Source organism: Lipotes vexillifer, unplaced genomic scaffold (genome assembly GCF_000442215.2).
Source record: "Lipotes vexillifer unplaced genomic scaffold, Lipotes_vexillifer_v1.1 scaffold238, whole genome shotgun sequence".
In the NCBI taxonomy this organism is placed as follows: Eukaryota; Metazoa; Chordata; class Mammalia; order Artiodactyla; family Lipotidae; genus Lipotes; species Lipotes vexillifer.
Genome location: NW_006785665.1, coordinates 2,716,988 through 2,739,555, shown reverse-complemented (window position 1 = coordinate 2,739,555; position 22,568 = coordinate 2,716,988). Strand labels below are relative to the sequence as shown.

The following is a 22,568-nucleotide window of genomic DNA, read 5'->3' as shown; positions in this document are numbered from 1 at the left end:
ACCTGCAGAGAAAGTCTTTCTTAAGGACCCCAGCTCCCTTCAGGGGAGGCAGGATGGAGATAGCAGCCTCAACCGGGTTCCAAGGTTTAAGGGCTGGGCAGCCACTTCCACAACCAGCCTGGTTCCAGTCTTCTGACCCCAACACCTCAGCTCTTCTGGGCAGTATTTGCCTTTCAAAGCAGAACGTACCAACAGCCACAGTGAAGCCTGCCTCTGCCAGGGACCGAAAGAGCCCTTGGTAAACTGGGAAACAGAACTGACCTTGAAAGGTCAGAGAAGCATAGGGCTGGAAGGGCTTTGGGAAAAATCCAGGCCAACTCTCTCATGTTATAGTCAGGGAAAATGAAGGGAAATTAAGGCCAAAAAATTGGCTGACATGACTTGCCAACGATGAACAGCTAAAAAGAGTGAGGAACAACCCAGCCCTCCCTTCACCTCCCCCATAATCACCACCTTCTTCCCCAGAGCCTAGAAAAGAAGACTCAATGGCCTCCTTCACCCCCAAGTCACCCACCCATCACCCACCATAAGTCCTTTCTGTGGTCTAGTTCAGGGGTCTTGTACACTGGCTGCACAATGGAATCACCTAAGGTTCTGATACAACTGTGTTCAAGGGTCAGGCTCAGGGAAGGATTTTTTTTTTAATCTCCCAAATGATTCTCATTTGCAGCCAGGATTGAGAACTGGCATAGCTTAGATCCACCTCAATGTACCTTTAGTAAATCTCTTTGTCACTCTCACTCTCCGTTCTAAGTTGTTTCCCTTCTTAGTAAACTTCAGAATTTCATCTTAGGGAACTTGAAGGTGACTGGCAAAAGGGATTTATGGCAGCTATCATGTATAAAGCAGTTTACAGTTTGCAAAACATGGACAAAAATCAGGGTTGTGGTCCTAACCCCTGCTAATCTGCTCTGACTTGGCCGGGTGGGCGTGGGAAGTTACTCCAGCTTCCAAAGCCTGACACAAGGCAGGATAAGAAGAGAAGGACCTACCCCTCCATCCATGGCCTAGACTATTCCCCCAGGCTGGCAATTGGGACCTGGCATAAAGGTGGAGGGATAGAGGAGCTGACCCCCTCGAATCTGGGATTGTGATCCTTTAGAGGAGACTACACGACTGCTTGTTGACGGACTAGAAAGGTGGCAAGTGGAAAAGGACTCTGAAAGGAAACCCTGGGAAAAGGAAGTGAGGCTGGGGTAGAAGTGTGGCAGTTCTACCTTGGGAAACCACCACAATTCCCCCTTCTGTTTGAGCTAGTGTGAGTCCTACATGGTGCCCTAAAAACCTCCTGTGGCCCTTGCCAATCAAGATCCAAGCCCAGGACAGATGAAGGACCCCTCACAGCATCCCCCAATACCCATGCCTCCCAGACACATGCACCCATCCCACAAGGAGACAGGAGAATGGCTGCAGTGACTTCCCCACACCACGTCCAACAGGACACCCCTGGCCGGTTTCTACAGGCATCCACAGAACCATCACTGTGCTGCCTTCTGGTCTCAGGCCCCAACCCCGCCATTCTGTCACCATCTCCCCATCCCCAGTTGCTGCGTGTGACTCTTAACAGGTGGTGGCAGGAAGGAAGTAGCAGCAGCTTGGTCTGAAGTCCCTGTTTATCCCTGGCTGTGTACAGCCTGCTCAGGTCCTCCAGAACCAGGCACCATGGCAACCAGGGTGATGTCAGACACACTGTTTCCATGGAAACCAGCAACGGTATTTGGGTCAAGAAGACAAACACTTCTGAGACCCGAACAGAAGACAGTCTGTTCCAAACCCTGGTTGATATCTCTCTCTTGGTTGGGTTCACCCAGCATTGCAAAAGATCTCCCAGTTCTCCCAAGCCAGCATCTCACTGCCTTATTAGGAAGTTCCTTCTGCTGTTTAATCTCCACCCTTCCCTGCTATTTTCAGATCTCTTTCTTCTCATCAACCTCTTGGAAGAAAACCCACCTCCACCCCCTCCTCACTACTCCCTCTCTTTTCATTCAGGCAGGATTCAACAAAAACGTCCTGTAAGGACTGTCAGGGACTTGTGCTGTTTCTAAAAGACAGCTAAAGGGGGAGCTCTCCCTCTCTGTACAAAGCTGGGAAGTCTCATCCGGCTAATTTCAACCCCTCTAAGAGTTGTGCCCCCAAACCTCTAATGCAAAGGACCTAGGACTTGTCTGGGGGAACCAGAGCAAGTTTCTGTTTTGGAGACGGCCGCCCATGATCCCCCTTCCGCCGGCCCAGAAGTAACAAACAGCTCTGCAGATCCTCGGTGGGGCCCAACCCTTCAGAGTTCTGCCCTTCCTCTCCTCCATCCTTCCTCTCTTACGGAGATCTATGGCCCCTTCCCCGCTATGGCATTACCTGACCCAGCTCTTGCTTCAGTCTTCAGCTGAACTTGTTGCTGGCTCTCCAGCTTCACAGCCCCAAGAAAGGAAGGTCATGTGACTAAGGACTGGCCAATGGAAAGTCAAGTTCCCTGAGGGGGCGGAAACTTTTGGCCAATAACAGCTAAACTTGAGGGCCAGGGGTGGAGAGGGGGTACCTGCCGAGCCCCTAAACCTGGGCTTACCTCCCGGTGGGACACTGGACTTCCAGCAAACTGAATCCTGGGTCACCTTCCCTCCTTTCCCAGTGTCTAAACAATTTCTGGAGGGAAGACCCAAAACTGAAAGGCAAGGCGTGACATCTCCAGGAGAAGGAGCCAGGTTGGTTCCAGGACAGACAGAGACAGCTGCAGGATGGGGGAGGGGAGAGTGGCAAATTATGGGTTGGAAATAGCCCTCCTGCCACTCTCCTTACCCTGCTCCGGTGCAGATTAAGGATGCCGCTCTTTTTTTTTTTTAAAGGGGGCTGGGGGCGCTGAAAAGCATCCAAAATCGAAATCTGCTAGACCAAGGCAGCCCCTTCCCCCACCCCTGGAGCTATGCTCTGACCCCTAAACCGAACAACTCGGGAGTGGGAGTGCGGGCGCTAACCCCAGAAGCTCTAAAGGCAGCTGTCTCCCTGAAGCCTTGGAGCCAAAGCTCCTGCTTGGCTCCAAGCCTGGCCCAGGAACATGCTCAGAAAGGAAACTTGTTTCTCGCAGCAGGGACACAGGGGGAGAGGTGGAGCCGAGAGGCCTCCCTGCGCCCTGCGGCTTGTACCAGGGTCAGCACAGGGCCCTGAGTCTTTCTGCCATTCCCACCTCCAGGTACCCTGACGGATACATATCCTCACCCCGCAACCATCCTGACCAGCAGTGACTGCTTCATTCCAACCCTGTACACCCCAACAGTAAGGAGTCCTGGTCTGGATTTTCCAAGTCATTTTATTAACCCAACCGTACAAAACTTTCCCCACCACATCTCTGCCACCCCCGCTTCCTTCCAAAAAGCAGTGGACTGAGAGGGGGAGAGGGACTGAGCAGACACGCCTCCACCCACCCCGGCAAGAGCCATCTTACCAAATGCAGAGATGGGCGAGGCCACAAAAATAGCAACCGATAAAAGAGGGGCAAACAGAACCACAAACACAACAGAAAGCTCAGCAGTGATGGGGGGGGGCTGCCATCTCTGCTGTTCCATGGCAGGGAACACTGGAGGAGAGAGGCCCAGAGGCCTCTCCCTTCTTTCTCACAGCCTCAGAGGCTGCATGCTACACCTGGGCAGGCAAAAGAGTTCTGCAGTATACCTTTGTCTTCTCTTCACACCCTAGGGTCCCGGGAGAAGTGGGGTCGGAGGAACACCAGCTCCTCTCAGGGCCACACCCCAAGCCTGCCTTCCCCACCCCACTGAGGAATGTGTGCACAAGCTGTAAGAAAGAGACAGCAGCTGTGAGGGGCTCCTGCTCAGGCCGCTGGCCCATCTCTGGCAGGCAGTGCTTACAAAATAAAATAAAAACAAAGCCCACTGCAGGACCCTGGCTGACAGGAATGAGAACAGCTAGATCACCAGGCCAGAGAAGATATAAAGAATAGCCGGGAAAGAGAGAAACAAAAAACATCCAGGCTCTGGATTGCATTTTAGTACCATGGCAATAAGGGTCCTGCCACCTCCCCACCCACAGGCAGGGACAGGGATCCTTTCATCAGGAGAAAAAATGAGGTATAAGGGCTCTGCACCTCTTCAAGCTTTCCTTCAATCAAGCTAGGGAAGCAGGGAAGTAAGGGCGCCAAAAGTTGAAGACCAGCGCTGCGAATAATGTGCAACAGAGTGGAGAAGGTGGGGGGGGGGGGGTGCGTGTACAGCCAGAGTCCAGGCTTCCAGGACAGTCCAAACATCAAATATTCTGCTCTGTCAGACCACATACCCCAATTTTTAGCAAAAATATTGTCATTAGGGAAAAAGCACAAGAGAGTCTGAGAAAGGACCAGTGACTTTGGTATGAGGAAGATATGTCCTGACAGCATCTCTTACCAACTGTCTTGAAGCCCCAAATTACCAAGAAACTGCCATAGCCACGTACTCTCCTGCTTCTTCAAGCTATTTGGTTCTCTGAGGGGGGAGGAGTTGGGTAGGTCTTGGAGGAGGCAAGGGGAAGGTAAGAAAAGGGGAAATCTCCATTTATTCTCTAAAGCTGTTTCCCAGCACCCATGAAAGGGCTACTGCAGAGATGGGAAGAGACCCCCAACTCCTCTGGCCAGAAACCTTTAATACTGGACTCCAAAAACTAAGGCTGGGGCTGGGGGGCTAGATAGGAGCGTTAGGCACAGGTGTTGGGGGTATCCATCATCTGTAGAGGGGACACCCCTGCCCTTCAGATCTTCCTCCAGCCTCTTTTCTCTTGCAGCCACACCCCTAGGCCTCCAGATAGCCACCAAAAATGGCTCTGCTTGGCAGGGCTTTGGTTTCCTGGACCTCTGTAGATCTCAACACGTAAGTTTCCAGAAAAGTGAGCAATCCAGGCTCTTCTGCCTGCCCATCTCAGTTCCTTTTCTGCCCCATGGGGATGGGAAGCCAGTGGAAACAAGGACCAAGAGCCAGACAGGAAAACAACCACCCTGGAAGAGCAGGGAGGAATGTATGCACTTCCTGGGCACCTCGCCAGCATCACCCATCGTTAGCAGCCACCAGCTGCCCCATGCCCTCGCGGATGTAGACAGACTGGATCTCCTTGGTCTTGAGGCAGAGATCGCAGGCCCAGACAGCAGAGGCCTCAGTGGTCAGCAACCCATAGGCGCTCTCAGTCATGCCCGTGCACTCGCGGTGGAACCACTTCTGGCAGGAAGCCTCACACAGAATGGCATCTTGGTCGTCGTTCACCTCACTCCGACAGGCACCACATGGATACACCAGGCCTGGGGGAGGCTGGGGCCCTGAGCCCGCACTTGTCTTGCCAGGGGGTGCCAGGCTATTGGCATCTGGGGTGCCCCCACCCCGCCCACTGCTGTTTGGGGGGAAACTGGGCTGATTTCCATTAACAGCAGCAGCCGGGGAGCCTGAGTGGGGCTCCTGGGGAAAAGCAGTGGAAGCAGGTGGATTTAAGGGTTTCCCCCCATCCTCACCACCAGGGCCAGGAAAGCCAGGGTCTGGACCAGGGAAGGGACTTGTGTTGGGGGGCAAGCTGGGGAGGCCCTGACCAGGTCTCTGGAGAGGAGAAGGACCAAAAGGTGCCCCTGGCTGGGCAAAGCGTTGAGGGAGAGAAGGGGGGCCCAGTTCCCCTCTGGGAGGCTGTCCCATGGTGGGTGAGATCATGGGGCCAAATCCCCCCACGGGGCCTGGCATCATCTGCCCACCAGGCGGGCTAAAGTTTTGACCCAGAGGCTGGTTGAAGGGTTGGCTGGGAAAGTTCATGTTGCCTGGGGGAGGGTAGCCAGGGCCCTGTGGGGGCATGTTGAAAGCAGGGCCCATGGGGTTGGGAGGGAAAGGGGGGGGCTGTCGACGAAGAGGCTGGGGGCCTCCTCCAGCCCCAGTGCCATAGCCTGGGGGTACCTGGCCTGCCATGCCCCCCTGTACACGGAAGCCCCCAAAGGGGACAGGACTGCCCAGGAATGGAGGGGCTGCGCCCCCCACCTTAGGGGCTCCGAAGTCATCCTCAAAAGGGTTGGATGCGACCAGGTGATCGACCATGGGAGTCGGGGGTGGCGCAAACTCCGTCAGATGTGAGTATGCAGGGCCCTGGGGGGAAAAGAGGGGGGAAAGGGGGTCATGGAGGGAAAGAGGGTCATGGAGGGAGACGGAGAGCTAAACCAAGAGAGCATCAGAAACACAATACACATTTTTGGAGGCTGGTACTGGCCAGCTCAGAACTTAAATCAAGATGGACCTTAGAATGCAAGAAAAAAACTGAGAGTGGAGAGCAGAACCAGCATAGTGCAGTAACTGGGTTTTGAAAACAGGCAAAACTATGCTGGAATCCTAGCTCTGACACTGAGTAACTTCAAGGCCCTGGCACAGGCATTTAACTTTTTTAAGCCTCAGATTCCTCATCTGTAAAATAGTGACAGTGCCCATCTCCCCAAACTGTTAAAAGCATTTTAGCACAATCCCTGACACTTAGAAAAGGTTCAGTAAGTGGTAGCTGTTATCATCATGTGGGAAACAGGACAGCACAAACAGGGGAGAGAATGATTCTAATCCTGACTGATAAGACCTTTGGTCAAACCATCTCATCCCCACCCCTATCCCTAAACTCTGTTATGAAGTTGAAGGAAAGGACCAGAAACAGAACAAGAAAGACAACTTTCTCTTCTCCCCGCGGTTTACGCAAAGTAGAGACATTGGAGGGGCAGAGCAGAGCACCCAAAGGGGCTACTAGGAATTACCCCCACCACCAACCACCATTCACCTGAGTATTTGACTTCCTTCGCTTCTTTTCTGGGCTCTTCATTTGCAAACCTGGAAAAGTAGTAAAACGCAGACACAAGTTTCCCTGAAGTTTCCCCAACCTCCTCTCTCGCAGCCATGATATAAGGAACTCTTCTAACTTCATTATACTCTTGTTTATTTACTTCACAGATACTAACAATGGTACACTTTGAAAAATAAATTGGACGCTACACTCTCAGCTGCCTCTTCCTTCAAATGAGACGCCCCATCTCTTGATACCCTCAGACTCCCAAGTGGCTCCTGAACTCCAGGTGCCCCAAACTCTAGGATCCGCAATCTGTGAACCCCTGCCCGCAACCCCTGGAGGGCTTCACCCACCCATCCTTTTCACCTGAGCCTCCCCTCCCTTCAGAGCCCTCAGCCAGAGGATCACCACCTCCCCCGCCCGCCAGCCCTCCCTCCGAGGTCCCCGACTTCTCGGCCTCGCCAGCCCCAGGCCCCCCTCAGCGCTCTCACCGGCCTTGCCCTGCTTCCTCCCGGTGCTGGGTGGCGCAGGGGGCGGTGCGGGGCCGCCACCTCCCTCCAGCTTGTCCGGTGGGGAGGGCGCCGAGGCGGCCATGGAGTGGGGAACCGGGGTCAGCGGCGGCGGGGGACGGACGCGCCCTGGGGTTGCACCATGGCCCGGAAGAGAAGGCTGGGGCGGCGCAGGCCCCCGCGCGGCAGCAAGCCGGAGGTGCGGCGAGGCGGGGTCGGCGAGCCCGGGGTCCAACTGCACTCTCGCCCAGCCTCACCGCCCGCCCGCGGCCGCAGCCACAGGAACCGGAACTCGGCGTGGCAGCCACCACTGCGCACGGCAAGGAGGGGGAGCGAGGCCCGGGTCACACCCTCCCCCGAGCGCCGGGCGGGCAGGGCGGTACCAAGGCACGACGCTGGGGCGGGGGCTGTCCCAAGCCCGGGAGCGCCGCGTGCCCGCTCACTAGGGCAGGCGGCGGCCGTGGGCTCTGCGGCTGGGCCGTACCATCCCCCGCCGGGGGGCCGCCGCAGAGGTGCGCGAGGGCGTGAGCGCGCGCCTGGGAAGCCCGAGCCGCCTGGGGTTCGGCCGGCCGCGATCCCACTCCGCCGCCGCTGCCCCAGCCGCAGACACGAACATCTCCTTGGATGATGGCCCCGCCCTCCCCACCCCGCCGCGCCCTCCCGGCGCCCCTTCTCCGCGAGGAGGTGCGACCCGAGCGAGGCCAGGTGGACCCGGCCACACCGCGCCCCGAAGCGGCCTCGGCCTCCTGCCGCGGGGGGCCCACAGCCAAGAATAGGCAGCGACAGGGACCTGGAGGCCGAGGTAGAAGAAATATGGACTTTAATGAAGATTCTTTCCCTTTGGTATAAGTGAGACCCGTGAAAACATCCAAACAAAAAGAACAGAAGAAAAAGGGAGGTGAGGATTTAGATAGTCCACACTCCCTTAACCACAAGGCCTAATGACAGAGCAGGGCCGGCTCCTCTGTCGTTGCGGCAGGACCCGGCCTGGAGAAGGGATTCAATAACTGCAGGTTTTAAGTGTCCCCAAGCCCCCGCCCCCGCCCGCCCCCTTGTGAAACTAACATCCATTCAGCCAAACTTCTGCCTCCCAGCCTCGCGGTGGGAGGTCCAAGTTTCTCTAGTCCTAGCTCACACACGGCCTCTAGTCTCTCAGAAAAGATAACGCTACCGGCAAAGGCCAGGGTGAGGAAAATGCCAATAGTTGTAAAAGGGCTTTGAAAAGTCAAAAAGGTGATGTATAAATCGATTATCATTTTGTGCTCAGGAATAAGCTATGGAAAACAAATTAGTAAAGTAAATCTACAGCCCTAAAATATATGCATATAAAATAAAAAATAAACGCAGTTCCAAATCTACCGATGGTATCTGGGGATTGTCTACTGCTTTAGAGTCTCAGTGCCCCTGTTCCCACCTCCACAAAATCCACCTAGGATGACACTTCAGTCATCCCCCCAGCAGGGGGAGGCAGGGCAGAGGCTACAGGAGGAAGGGCTGTACTTTGGCTCTAGAGTATAACATGCATGCAACATGGAGGGGGGGGGGGGAATGGACTTGCCAAATGTATATATAGACCCCCTGGGGTGAGGGGCCCCACCCAAGAGGCACTGAGCAAGAAGCGGGTCCATCACCCCACTGGCTGGGAGGGGGCTCTGAGGCAATCTCTAAGGGCTGCATATCCCGGTGGAGAGGGGACAGCTGCCACTCCTGCCTCTGTTCACCCAACCTAAACGAGAGGGGGTACTGAGCAAGGAGAGGACGGGGTCCCAGAAGCCAAGGTGTCAGCACCCCCATGCTTGACTTCAGGGGCCCAAGAACTCTTTGCATAAAATATCTTCAGACCTAGCAGATGGTCAAAGGCACAAAGTTTAAACGCTGGGAGGGAGGGTTGTTGAGAGGGGTCTGGGGTACCCTGAGCCCAGGGGTAGACTAAGGGTGTGATTCATTCCCCTTCCCTGGAAGGGTGATTGCTCCACTGGGCCTATCACCACAGGACATTTTTCATTACAAGGAGGCATACTGCCCAGGCCTCCAGCACCCACCTTGGGGAAGGGGTATCAAGTTGGCACAGGAAAGGCCCAGGGAAGGGGGCCACTCTGTACATTAATACTTTGGTGAGGTTTGGGGAGAAGCAGGACTCTACCCCTGGCTCCTGACTCAAACCCTCTCACTCAGCTGGATGCTGAACCCAATGTCCACACTACCCCCATCCCTACACAAGGCCAAGCCCACAGAACACTCCCAAGTGAGGTCCTAAGAATTGGGCAATACGGTGGAAGGGGTCGCAGGGCATCTTCTAGGAGACAGCACTGGGACAGATCACAGTTTCCGCTCCACAGGTTGCTGGAGACACAGTTCGCTGCCCGCAGAGATGATGGGCAAGTGATTGTCCATGTGGTAGCTGATGAGGTGACTGACACTCTCAAAGCGGTGATCCTTTGTCCGAACCTGGGAAGTGGGAAGGGAGAAGGTCAATTCAGGTGAAGAGTCAAATAAGACCTCAGTCCCCAAAGCTGAGGAAGCTGGAATATTCAAGAGGGTTGAGGCAGGAGAAAAAGATGGCAGAAGAGGGAGGGCCGTCAGTCCTGATCATTGAGGCTTCTCTAGAAAGAGAAGCTGGAGATAGCCGTGGGAATGGGCAGGTCAGTGAACTGGGAAAAGGCAGAGGGGACATCAGCCCAGAAATCATGAGGCTGAGGGATAGCTACTCCTCCCCTGACCTGGAAGAAGGTGGTATGTCTCAGAAGAGGATATACAGTACAAAAAAGACATGCAAAGGAGGCTGAGGTTGCTGTAGAAAAAAGACCAAAGTTATGAGGGGCAGAGGGACAGTGCAGACAGGAGACGGAGCGCTGGTCTGAGCCCTGAGTCTGGAGAAGCTGGGGAGGCCCCTGGCTCCTCTTGAGAGAGGAGATTTGGGGTGCCTAGCCTCTAACCATCTGACATTGAGCATCACAACCTCTTAAGGATGGTTTTCTCATTTGTGAAAAGAGGGACTCAGGTGACATGAGCACCTTCCAGCACTCGTGGGCATAAAATTTGGGGATGTGAGAAGGGAAAGAACCCTAAGCCACTAGAGGGGGAATGCCAGGCACCTTGAGAGCAGGGGAGGCTCAGATAGAGGTGCCCAGCAGGTGAAGTCTAGGAAGCAGTGAGGCAGGAACAGGGCTGCACAGGAGGGTACTGCACCTTCCTTGCTGCCTCACCCACCCTTACCCCTGCGATACTCACCACACCCTCAGGGTCCACCAGTAGCAGGTGCTTGGGCTGCCCACTCTGCAGGCCAGTGAGCACATACTGGCCAGGAGTGGTCGTGCTTTCCCGCACCAGGAAGTCCCCGTTGAGCTGTAGCAGTGCCTCGGCCTCCCGCCGGCTCAGCTTCCCGTGAAACCAGGGCTCCCCTCGGAGCTGCTCAGCCATGGCCACCAACTGGGGAGGTGGAGGCACCCGCAGGGCATCTTCAAAGGGCTCTGGGGGTACAGAGAGAGGGCTAGAAGAGGCAGCTGGCACAAAACATGCTCAAGAGCCAGACCCTCAGGGAGGGGAGGCCAGGAAGAAAAGAGGAGGAACCAAGTGGGAAGACGCAGATGCAGGAAGGAGAGGGGCACACTCACTCATGTCAAAGAGGTCTCGGGGCGCGCTGCCATTGATGGCAGGATTGGGGGACCCGGCCCCACCGCCTGCTTGCCGTGCCTTGTCTAGGTTCTGGACATTGACATAGGAGGGATCATCAAAGAGCTCTCTGCCTGCTGAGGAAAGGGAGGCTTTACAGTGATCCCCGCCCTGCTTCTCACACCCCACTCTGCCCCTCTCAGCTCCCTTCATACCTGGGCAGGGTGGCGGGGGCAGCATCTGTTTGCGGGCTTCTGGGTCTCCTCCAACAGGCTGCCCCACTGGCTGAAGGGACAAAAATAGGGTGAGACCAGAGGCCCTAACCAGACGTTGCCATCCTGGGCCCAGCCCACCTCCATGCAAGCAACTTACCAGTGTGGCTCCCAGGTGGCTAGGGGTCTGGGCACTGGGTGGAGTGGGTCGAGCAGCCCCCGGGGGGACTCCTTCCCGAAGCCTCATGTCCACCACCCCCCCAAGAGGGGGCTCCTTCCCAGGGAAGTCATTATAGTACTGATGGTCAGGTGGCTCTTCTTCCTCCTCATCCCAAGCTGAGCCATCAAAGCCAGCCATCCTGGGAGGGACAGGAGGAAGAGAAGAGCATGGGTAAGAGGATGGAGAACAGACAGAACAGCGGTCACGTACTGGGCATTCCCCGAGGGGTAGGCCTGAGGCTGGGTGTTTCATATATATAATCATTTCATCCTCCTGGCAACCCTATAAGGTAGGTATTATTTCCTTCTTCGATTTTATACATGAGGAAAATGAGGGTCAGGGGTAAAAGGATTTAGGTCTCACAACTAAAAGGTGGTGGAGCCGAGATGTGAATTCAGATTTGTCTTTAAAGTCATGCCCTTGATCATTATGCTGTCTCCCAAGAGGGAGGGGGAGCAGTAAGTACCGGGGAGGGGGGTGCTCCAGAATAGTTTAACCTCCTCTAAATACTCAATACTACTGGTCTGAGGTGGGAAAGGTAAGGATCTCAGGAAAGAGCCATCCTCCCTCACCCAAATTCTTGACGGCTTCTAGAGGCAAGAAAATGAAAAACTAAACTGAATATGGAGAAATGCACAAAAGGACAGACCAGCAATGAGATGGCTGGGAAAAGAAAAGCCCATCTAGCCAGGGAAGAGCTGCAGCGTGGACGTCCTGGACTACAGCTCCACCACGGGCACACGACAGGAAGAGGTGGCCCTGCAGCAGGCAGGGCCTCAAAAGACCTTCCTGATGGCCACAGGAAACTTAAGAATAGCAGGAAGTGGGAAGCAGGGGCGCACAGGTTATTTCCTTCCGTGCACCTCTCTGAGCTCAAGTGTGGGAAGAGCAAACCTACTTTTCCAATTCCGGTCTGGGGCCCAAGAGCTGGCCGCCCCCCAACCCTGGCCCACTCACCTGTCATGGGGGGTGACCAGCTTGGGCGGGTTCCTGAGGTATTGTTTGAAACGCAACTCGAAGGCCTGGCCAATGGTGCTGATGACGTCCTGAGCAAGCCCTTCGGGACACTCCAGGATGTGGCAGGCTGGGGGCACAGCAGAGGCCGTCAGGGAGCTCGGGAGCAGCGTGGCCAGAAGGAGGCGCAGACAGGGGCCCTTGTCGTCTGTCCTCCACAGCCAGGAGCCGCCGGGTCCTGCTCACCTACCTCTCGGACAGCTGGCCCCACCCAGTGCCCCCCACCACGCCTCACCTCTCTGATTCACCGGGTCTTTGGCAACATAGGCGACATACTCGGCTGTGTCCTGGGGTAGACAGAGTCAGAGGAAGCCAGTTAGCTACAATTCATAGCCCCACCTCACTCCTGACCCCTCAAACCCAGTCCTCTTCAGATGTCACCTCAATCCTAGCAGGCTCTATTCTCTAGCCAGTGTCTTCCCAACCCCTAGCCCCGTACTCTTCTCCCACCACCCGTGCTCCATTCCCCAACTCACCGGGTCCCCGCCGGACGCAAACGAGATGGACTGCATGTGGTGGTTGGCGATGATCTGAGGGTTAGGGCAGGCAATGGAGAAGGAAGGGAATGACGTGTGTCAGGCAGCCTCAGGGCCCACTGGGCGCCCCCCACCATTGGCCCAGACCTGGGGTCCCAGTCTCATCCTTTTGGCTTCTCAACCCATGTCCTCCTAATCTCCTCCTTCCCTATCGTCCTGCTGCTCCCAAGCCTTCTGTCCGAGTTTCTTGCCCTCATAACCGGGTCCTCACTTAGCCCTCCCATCAATGTTTCTGGTCCCGCCGCCCTACTCCACCAACCTGTTTGCAGTCTGCAGCCATGAGGTTGAGGCTGCTGGTGGAGACGGTGAGAGTGATTGGCATTCCAGCAAATTTCAGGTTACTCCTCCCCAGGATGGAGCTGAGTGGACGGCTACAGGGCTAGGGAAGGGCCCGAGGATCTCAGAAGCTGGGGGCTCCCCACACACTCCTGCCTTCTGGCCTCCTCCTCGCACGCCCCACACCAGCCTTCCCCCTGCTCCTCCACCTCTCCCGGCAGCGCCCCTAGCCCCATCGACCCCAGCTACCTTTCTCCTCCTTGTTGCCCCCTTAGCACCCGGCACAGCGTCACACACCAGACTGATGGCCTCCCTGGGGAAAGAGGGGTACTCAGACCCACGGCCTGCCTCCCACCCGGCTGGAGCAGCCACAAGGCTGGGGGAGGGGAAGGCCAGGCCAGACTCCAGGGGCACTCCAGGCTCTTTGTCGTGGCGGATTGAATTAAGGGCCTTTAATATTTGATGACACTGAGAGGCCGCTTCCTGGCTGATTGGGTTAGAGCCTCAGTGGGTCTGGGCCCACCCCCTTCCAGCTACCAAATGTCCCATCCCCTTCCCAAAGGCAGCGGCAACCTTCCACCTACCCCCATTTTCCACTCAAGCTCCAGCTGCCAGCTGCCTCTGCCACCTCCCCCACAACCCCCCAGGCTGCATAAGCAAGAGGGAGCCAGGTCAGGGTTGCTTCTCTTCACTGAGACTTCGACTCCCTTCCGTAACTTTCTCTCAATCCCCTTCACCACCCAAAGATGAGCCATCACTAGTGCCACTGCCAAGTGACCCACTCCCCCCTCCCCTCACAAATCCCAGGACCCCCACACTCCGCCCCCCGCCCCACCAACCTGGTGACCTGAGTCCGGGTGTTGAAGTCCAGGGCGCGCATTGACTGCAGGACCTCCACACAGCCCATGTACTGAGGGGAGTGACGGGAGGAGAACAGTCAGCTGCCTCCCCCCACCTCTTCACAAAGAGCCCCAGGACTCTTCCCTGCTTGTTCCGTAAGGTTGCAGAAGTTCTGCCCACTGCCCGTGGATACATCCCATGGCATGCAGAACAACAGGGTGAGGAGAGAAGGCAAGCTTGGGGGACCTCATGCATGTGGGAAGAGAATTCGGAGGGGAGTGACAGGCACTGGGTGGGATGGAGTGACATCTCCAGAAAGGGGGAGGAGACTGGAGGGGACAGTCAAGAGTCACTCATTCCAACACTTACTAAGGGCTCGTGCTGGCCTTTGTGCTAAGCATGGCAGGGTGGGGGTGGGGGAGTCACAAGAAGGAAGGGGCCCCAGACAGAGCTGGAAGGGAAGGGGCGAAAGAATCAGAGAAGGGGCAAGAAAGGTTTAAGAAACAGGACACAGAAACCAAGGTAGTTGCTGGGGAAGAGCAGGAAAAAAAAGACTAGTGAGCAGAGGAACTGGAGGGAGTGGGAGGGAGGATGTTCACTCACCCGAACCAAGTAGGAAACCCCGGGTCCCATGACTTTGTCGTTGGGATGCAGCCAGCCCCGCGTGGGCTTATTGACAAAGCTCCCGTGGCGGGTCCACTCCTCGCCCCCCAGCTGGCCCCCTTCCACCCGAGTCCTGCGCCCGCCGCCTCCACTCAGCTTGTTCATGTCCTGGAGGAGGGGCAGGGGGCCTGAGTCCGGCATGGCTGCCCCTACGATCCCCTCCCCATCCTCGGCTGCCCTTCCTGGCTCCCCCTTCGGCCCCAGGCGCCCCCCAGCCGGGTTGGCCAGCTTCAGGTTGCTCATCCGGGGGAAGAAGGAGCACAGGGTAGTGGGACTATCGTCCCCAGGCAGAGGTGGCAGCATGGGCCCCAGAGACGAGGCTGATGGGGAAGGCAGCTCCTCCGGTGGGGTGGACCCTGAAGCTCCCTCCTCCAGCGATGACAGAGACTCATTCCGAAGTGGGTTGTACTTGGGCTTGGGGGGCAGGAGATCCATGGCTGGAGTGAGAGGAAGGCTGCTGCCCAGCCTGGCCCCCCTGCCAGTCAGGGCAAGGGGGCCAGGCAGGGGGCATCCCAGGCCCTTAGCCTGATTGGACCTCTCTGGCCCAGGGATCTCAAGGGTCCTTGGGAGGGAGAGGGACAAGTGGCTCTGGCTCCCCAGGCTCAGACCCAGAGAGTTTCAGGCCCCATCCCCGCCCAGCGTGGAGCCTCTTCTCTAGCTGTGAGGAGAACAGGCTGGACCTAGAGCTGACTGGCTCCTCCCCAGGGGCGGGGAGCTAAGGGGAGAGACCAATCCCGAGGACAGTGCTGACTCACAGGCTCTGAGAGGAGACGCTGCGGGCGCGCCCTTCCAACCTCTCCCGCCCCTACCTCCTGATCCAGGCCTCTCCCCTGCAGCTGACCCGCGCTTGTTTCTCCCTCCCCTGCCCCACCAAGAGGCCTGAGCCAGGCCAGTCCTGAGCAACAGGAGACGCCCACTGACCAGCATCCCACCGGCATCCGCATCGGCAACCCCGGGCCTGGGTCACATACACAGTGACAATGATGTCCCAGCCCCCCAAGGGTCACCTCCCCTGGGGGTTAAGGAGCCCCCCCCCCCCCCCCCCACCGCCCCACACCGCCCCACACCGCCCCGGTACAAACAACAAGTAATCTGGAAAGGAATAAAGTGGGAGTAGGAGGGAAGGATGGAGGAGTGAGAAGGAAAGGAGGGTGGCAAGAGGAGGTCTGCATCAATCCAAACCAGACATGGGCAGGCCAAAGGGAGCAGGAAACTAAGGGAGGGCAGCGGGGAGAATGAGGGAGGAAACAGAGGCAGCTGGAGGTGGGAAAGGGAGGGGATTCCTGAGCTCAGCAATTCCCTTCCTGTCCTAGGTGAACACTCAAACTCCCTCCTCCTCCAGCCCCCGGCCACCCCCGGCGACCTCCCACCACTATCACACGTGGGGTGGCAGCCCCAGGGAGCCTGGGCCATTAGCATCCTCTGCTTCCACAGCTGTGGAGGGAGCTAAAGAAATGGGAAAAGGAAGGACTTGGTCCCAGTGGATGCAGGGAGGGGCCAAGAGGAAGGGCAAAGCTGGTTAAGTAAGGGAAATAAAGTCCAACCTGGGTGGTGCATCAGGGAGCCACCAGGCAGGAGCTGGAGCAGAGGACAGGCTGGTGGAGGCTTGTTCTCCATGCATGGCGCCTACCATGCCAAGGAGCAGCGGCCCATGCCAAGCACTCTTCTGTCCCCCTTTCCACAGCGAAGCAAGCTGTCAAGGGTAGAAGGGGTGGGGGCGGCCAGGGCATTGACACTAAGGTCAGCTCCCTGGACCTGCGGGTAAGCTCATACCCCTCCTCTTGCAGTAGTGACTGGGAAGGGTGCAGGTGTCCACCACAGAGCATGATGCCCCTCACACCAGAGGCAGAGTCTGGCTGGAGGAAATGGGAGAGTGCAACAGTTCTCCAAGAGAAGTGGGGGCTACAGGCCATGAAGGGACAGAGCAGGCAGAAGACAAATCTGCTAAGGAGAAAGGGGTGCCAGGAGAAGGACTGAGGATGGACACAGGGAACAGTCCCAAACCCATTCCTTCCGCCCACAGCTTCCTTCCACAGCTCTGCTCAAGGGGGCCATAAAGGAAGTTGGAAAGTGACCAAAAAAAGTAGTTGTAAAAGATACATATAACCCCCCAGGATCACCCCAGAATTACCTATCCTTAAATTTACTTCAGAATATAAAAAGATGCAAATTATCATATGATTATAGCAATGAACAACACTAGCACTTAAAACATGTTAGATACTGTGCTTATCACCTCCCACTTAGTCCTCCAAGGAGAACTTTGCCACTCCATGCACCACTCCCGAGAAGAAATTCTATCACTCTGTTTCCTAAAGACTCAGCGCCCAGGCATAGAGAGAATGAGGAAAGTATTCTGCCAAAGCCTCACACCCCCATCACACACAAACACACACCAGGATGTCCTCATCTTTAGAGGTGGGCATTCTGTGGGTGCCTGCAGGATCCAGAAGCAGGGAATGACCAACAGGTGTGAGCATTGTTAGAAAAGAAAGAGGAAGGAGAGCTTTTTAAATTTATGTAGGAAGAAAGGAGATTGCTACTGGGAATCCGGGTGACTGGAAGAAGCTGCGTGTGGCTTCTCAGCCCAGGGAGGAGGAGGAGGCAAGAGCGGCGGAAAGTAGCAGGAAATGGCGAAAGCTCAGGAATGTTTCCAGAAGGGAAGGCTGGGCAAGCGGGACCAGAAGGAATGCCCAGACTAGAACTCCGGTTAGGGGGAGGGGAAGAGCCAGAGAAGTGGTGGGGCCTGAGGAGTCCCTTAAAAAAAAAATCAAACAGCAAAAAGGACACTATTACCTACACCCACTCCAAGCCACCGTTTTCTAGTGTGGAAAATTTTCTCTCCTGTCACACCCACATGTCACACACCAACAAATCCATGGCCCTACCCAGCTCCCGACGCACAGGTATGAGACAAACAGCTGTTTCTGGGGTGGAGTCGGTCCTGGAAGTGGGGCTGGGAATCTATGAGCGAGTCTCCCTCCCACTCTCGTACCAAACCCCAAGTCCAGCCCCCTTCAAGTAGGTCCACCCTTGGAAGGGGGTAAGGGAGAGGAAAAGGGCTGCCTCTAATCTCTTACTCCTCAGAGCCAGAGATGTGAACTTCTGACTTCCTACCCAGTGGAGCATGAGAGCTCAGGAAAACTGAGCCAAAGGCCCCAAAGAGAAAAAGAACAAGGAAATGTTAAGCAGGTGAAGTTTCTGGGATTGAAGACAAAGCTTCTGAGGCGATGACCCGGGTCCTACAGGGATAACGCTTCTGAGGGGGCGTGGCCCTCTCAAGACGCGAGCATCAGAGAGACTCCCAGGAGGCAAGGCTTCTGGACAATCAGACGTGGATTAAAGAAAGGGCGGGGCTTCTAGAGGGGAGGAACCCCTAGAGAGGCGTGGCTTCTTGAATTCGAATAGTTCTTTGAGGGGCAGGGCTCTGCCCTTTTGGAAGATAGGCTTTTTGATAGACAGGAGTTGGCGGAGAATCGTCGCTAGGAGGCGGAGTTTCGGGGAATTGGAAGGACTAACGTAGGGTTTCTAGTAGTAGGGCCTGGAAGCATGTCTGGGGGTGGGCCTTCCAGGAAAGTCGGGCGACAGAGTGGGGTCGGGGACAATAAATAGAAAACAAGTCGGGGTTCGGGGAGCCCCCTGAGGTTGGGAGGTGGGACTTCCGGGGAGGGGGTCGCAGGGGCGGGGCTTATAAGTGAAGACCGGAAGTAGGGTCCCGGGAGAGGGGTTCCGGGGAGGAGGAGTGGGTCACCTAAGGAGAAAAAAAGTCCCAACTCACCAGGGCTTCATGGAGTCTCCGCACCGCACCGCGGGCCGATTTGGTTCCGGATCACGCCACTGCCTTCTTAGGTCGCCGCTCCAACTTTCTCCCCGGGCCCGGCCTCCCTGGAGAAACTTTATTGCACTCACTTCCGGCCTCACTAACCCCTGACCCTCTACCTCATCGTCCCTCCTTCACCCATCCCACTTTCCCGTGTCAGCCAATGGCAGCATGATAACGCGCACAGGAGCCGTGATAGCCAATAAGAGGCCTATTTTTGACCTACGTTTGTTCTTGAGCAACGTAAGCAGTGCACTCCAATAAGGACTCAAGGAGAAGCAAATCTAAGCCAATCGGAGGCTTGAAGGTGAGGTTGTCCCGCCTTCCGCCTGAAGGACCAATAGAAAGCGCGGGCGGTGTGTTTGAAAGCGAGGCCAAAGAGGGTGGGAGCGCGTGCTGCTGGAAGTTGTTTGGAGGTTGGCGGTGTGGGGCTGACGGTCCTCAGGCAGGGTGATTATGTCGCACAAGCAGATTTACTATTCGGACAAATACGACGACGAGGAGTTCGAGTACCGGTTAGTGCCGGCGCGGGGGCAATAACAAGATCGTGAGCTTTGAAAAGTGAGGGCACGAGGAGTTAGTAACGGGGACTGAAGCTACAGAATGGCGCATGCGCGGGAGATGAAGGGAATGGGTGCGAGCAATGAGAGCGTAAGCGCATGCGCGAAGGGTAGGGGCGATCGTAAAAGAAACCCTAAAGTGGTAGAGAATTTGGAGTAAGCTCTCCTGTTGGGAGGAGGCGTGGGTGGACGTGGTTAGAGTATTAGAGTGCCGACCACCCTCAGCTTTGCGGGTTTCTGGATCATTCTCTCACCTTTACTGAGAAAGTTGAACTTGCCTTCTTGAGACTACTTGTATCGTGGCAACACCGTAGAGCCTCCTGGGAGAAGGTGGCAAAGGCGGATCCCGAATTTTCCTCGAGGCTTCAAAGTGAGGGGAGTTCTGAGAGAGCCTGAGTGTTGCTTATTAATTCATGGAAAGGGGGCGTGGTTGTCTGGCCTGTTTTAGGAAGTGGGCTTCGAAGAATTGGAGTGGAATAAAACTGGCCAGGAGCATTGAGAAAAGACTTAATATAGACCTAATAGATTCCCGTCAAATATTTGAAGGGCATCTACTTAGGAAACAGTTATGGAGTGCTTATAGGTTTCAGGTGTTCTACTAAAGTGCAAGGATAAGCCATGGTCTGTGCTTTCAACAAACCTAAAAATCTGTGGAAGTAATGACAGCAGAAAGAAGGTGATAATTGGTATGATAGAACCATGTACAGATTGTGGTGGGAGCACGTACGACTTGCCAGGCATGGTGAAGAAAGGACTCCCTATAGTTTGCATTTGATAAACCCTAAATCCATAATTCTAGATTAGAAAATTAGGGAAGACAAAGAATTCTACAAATATTGGCATTCGACCAATCTATATGAAGCGTAATACTTAAAACAACTGGAAGCTTGCTTTCCTTGTGTTTCTTCAGCCTAGTGCAGGGCTCTGGGCCTTCTGGAGAACTCAGTGTCTGCTGACAAACACACTATTTGTATTTTTATGCCAAATCCTTGGGAAAGGCCCCCCGGCCCTGTTTGGACCCAATTAACTTTTTTTTCCTCAGCTGTTTTCCTCTACATCTGAACTAGGCTAACTAAAATTAAGTGCTTATAATGTCTTTGCAGGGCTAGGGAAACATCAACTAATTTCATCCCCTGGAAGATGTAAGTCTTGGCAATGATATTTGGTTTAAGAAAAGGGTTTGTTTGTTTTTTTGGTCTAAATAGGTATGGAAGCCAATCTTTATGCCAGGGGCTTGTTAAGATGTAAGCTATTTTCAGACATTTAGACTAGAATTGACTCTTTGGGGGAAAAAAATCCCTTTTACTTAGCAAAGAGAGAGCATTCAGTACATTTTCATTGAAAATGATGAAGTCTGAATCACCCCAATTCATGTCAGAGTAGTAATTTCTTTGCCATGAAAGGAGACTTATCCTTGGTTAGAAAAGCATGGAGTTCCCCCCAAAGAAGTCTCATGGCACATCCCTTCAGTTAGGAAAATGAAGTTAGGATAGATCTTAAAGGATAAGATATATTTCACCCTTTGTTCTGACTCTTCCCTGATAGGCCTTTCCTCTCCATGAAATTATTCTCTCCCTTCCTCCTTACAATTCTGTTCAAAATTGCCTTTACTTATTAACTGTGTGTGTGTGTGTGTGTGTGTTGTGGGGTTCCCATTATATTATTTTAGGGTCATCAACTAGAAGACTATAAGCTCCGAGAAGGCAGAGTCAATATATCAACAGTGCCTGGAATTTAGGTGCTCATTCACTGGTGTTATTCATTGATGTGTACTTTTTAATATACTTTTGTGAGAATGTACGTATCTTGGCCTTTATTTCTAGCTGCCTCTGCCCCACAATAAGATTATATAAACTCCCTGCCATTACGAACTGGTTTGTCTTTTCCTGCCTCTCTTGGCTTTATATGCAGGCACTCGTCTGACAGACTGTACCCAGTACTGATACAGATTCCCCACCTTCCCATGTTTCTGTTACAGGCATGTGATGTTGCCCAAGGACATAGCCAAGCTGGTCCCTAAAACCCATTTGATGTCTGAATCTGAATGGAGGAATCTTGGCGTTCAGCAGAGTCAGGGATGGGTCCATTATATGATCCATGAACCAGGTCAGTGCAATGGCAGAAAGCAACCATGTAGGACTGAGGAAATGAAGGAATGATAAGGTTGCATAAACCAAAGAAATAGGGGGAAAGTGGGGATGATTTACTAGTTTCTTAACTCACCAGCCATCTAGAAAAACAGGAGTGACCAAAAATAAGAAAGTATCTGGGAAGTTCAGACACAACCTGTCACTGAAAGAACCTCCTTTAATCTCTAATTTGGTTGAGGATTTTTTTTTTTTTTAAGGCTACATATACGCTGGTAGAGGTTATGGCCCCTGCTTCATTCTCCATCAGAAAGTGAATTTTGGGATGTGTTCCAAATAAACCAAGGAAAGTATATTTCTTGATAAGACACCAGACACCAAACTGCCAGACAAAACTAATAAAGGACGCCCCGGGGCTGCACAAACATAGCAAGAGAACTGATACTGACAATTCTGTACTTGGCACACAGGCCAGGCTTCGGGGTCTGCTTCTAAGGCCATATGCTTAAATCTTAATTTAGTTGTAAAGATCTGAGTGGGTGATAACTGGGAAGTGGGAGTGGGAGATACTATAGGTTGTGCATAGGATGATGTGAGCTTGTCTCTTAGATTTCACTCACTCTTTCAGAACCTCACATCTTGCTGTTCCGGCGGCCACTGCCCAAGAAGCCAAAGAAATGAAGCTGGGGAGCCACTTTTCAGCCTCATGCTTTATACAGCTGTCCTCATTTGCTAACATCTTTCTGATGACATTATTATGTTGCCTTCCTGTTTCTCACTTTGATATTTAAAGGATGTTCAGTACACTGTTTGAACGTGTTGGAGACTGCTTTGCTTCTTTAGCAGAACCAACAGGACCATGGCCCAGCCGGACAACTGCTCTTTGGGTTGCAGCCTCAGCTAAGTGTGACCCCCAAAACCAATGTGAGCTCTGTATCCAGCAGAACACACTTGGCAGATGGAGGAAGCATCTAAGAATAAGACCGTGGCTGTTACAGGGATGGTGTAAACTTCCTGTTTTGTTTTTTTTCTGCCAGGTGTTGTATGTATGGTGATTTGTGTTTCAATGTGTTGGAAACTTTCCATTTTATTCAAGAAATCTGTTCCATGTTAAAAAGCCTTGATTAAAGAGGAAGTTTTTATAATCTAATTCTCTCATTGTAAAGGTTTTTCCCCCTCTCAGGGCAAGCATCACATTCACGATCATGGTTCTAATTATATGCCCTTCAGTGAGATAATGAAGTTCAGCTCTTTGTTAATAATGAGGTTTATTTCAACATTCAGGTAACTGGTTTTTAATCTACTTTAAGCAGACTTTGCTGTCAAACATCTACTGAAATATATTTCACTCTAACTACAGGCCTAAGAAAGAGGTTATATGGGGACATCTTCATCTCATCAAAACAAATGAATTCTTTTCTACAGTCAGGGATGCTGCCATTAACGTAGTCCTGATT

The 22,568-nt window shown here is 54.0% G+C and overlaps 3 protein-coding genes across 6 annotated transcripts; 1 reads left to right on the top strand and 2 right to left on the bottom strand.

Moving 5' to 3' along the window:
• Window positions 1-3,718: 3,718 nt before the first annotated feature.
• On the bottom strand, window positions 3,719-7,558 carry PYGO2 (pygopus family PHD finger 2). The gene is made up of 3 exons (XM_007457984.1): window positions 7,254-7,558; window positions 6,757-6,806; window positions 3,719-6,086 (listed from the first exon to the last, which is right to left on the bottom strand). Exons 1-3 carry the CDS (start codon window positions 7,354-7,356, stop codon window positions 5,019-5,021), a joined length of 1,221 nt encoding a protein of 406 aa, XP_007458046.1. The 5' UTR covers window positions 7,357-7,558; the 3' UTR covers window positions 3,719-5,018.
• Window positions 7,559-8,326: 768 nt separating this feature from the next.
• Window positions 8,327-18,650, bottom strand: SHC1 (SHC adaptor protein 1). Of its 4 annotated transcripts, none has more exons than XM_007457981.1 (13): window positions 18,423-18,650; window positions 14,585-14,752; window positions 13,981-14,051; window positions 13,391-13,454; window positions 13,125-13,244; window positions 12,806-12,859; window positions 12,565-12,616; window positions 12,273-12,399; window positions 11,256-11,454; window positions 11,099-11,168; window positions 10,886-11,020; window positions 10,503-10,741; window positions 8,327-9,719 (listed from the first exon to the last, which is right to left on the bottom strand). In XM_007457981.1, exons 2-13 carry the CDS (start codon window positions 14,747-14,749, stop codon window positions 9,591-9,593), a joined length of 1,425 nt encoding a protein of 474 aa, XP_007458043.1. In that variant the 5' UTR covers window positions 14,750-14,752; window positions 18,423-18,650; the 3' UTR covers window positions 8,327-9,590. The 4 variants fall into 4 exon arrangements, with proteins under 4 accessions (XP_007458043.1, XP_007458044.1, XP_007458041.1 ...); XM_007457982.1 differs by having other exon boundaries at window positions 10,886-11,017; XM_007457979.1 differs by lacking the exon at window positions 18,423-18,650 and having other exon boundaries at window positions 14,585-15,300.
• A 166-nt stretch (window positions 18,651-18,816) lies between these two features.
• On the top strand, window positions 18,817-22,261 carry CKS1B (CDC28 protein kinase regulatory subunit 1B). Its single transcript, XM_007457978.1, has 3 exons — window positions 18,817-18,979; window positions 21,003-21,130; window positions 21,740-22,261. Exons 1-3 carry the CDS (start codon window positions 18,921-18,923, stop codon window positions 21,790-21,792), a joined length of 240 nt encoding a protein of 79 aa, XP_007458040.1. The 5' UTR covers window positions 18,817-18,920; the 3' UTR covers window positions 21,793-22,261.
• The last annotated feature ends 307 nt before the right edge of the window (window positions 22,262-22,568 follow it).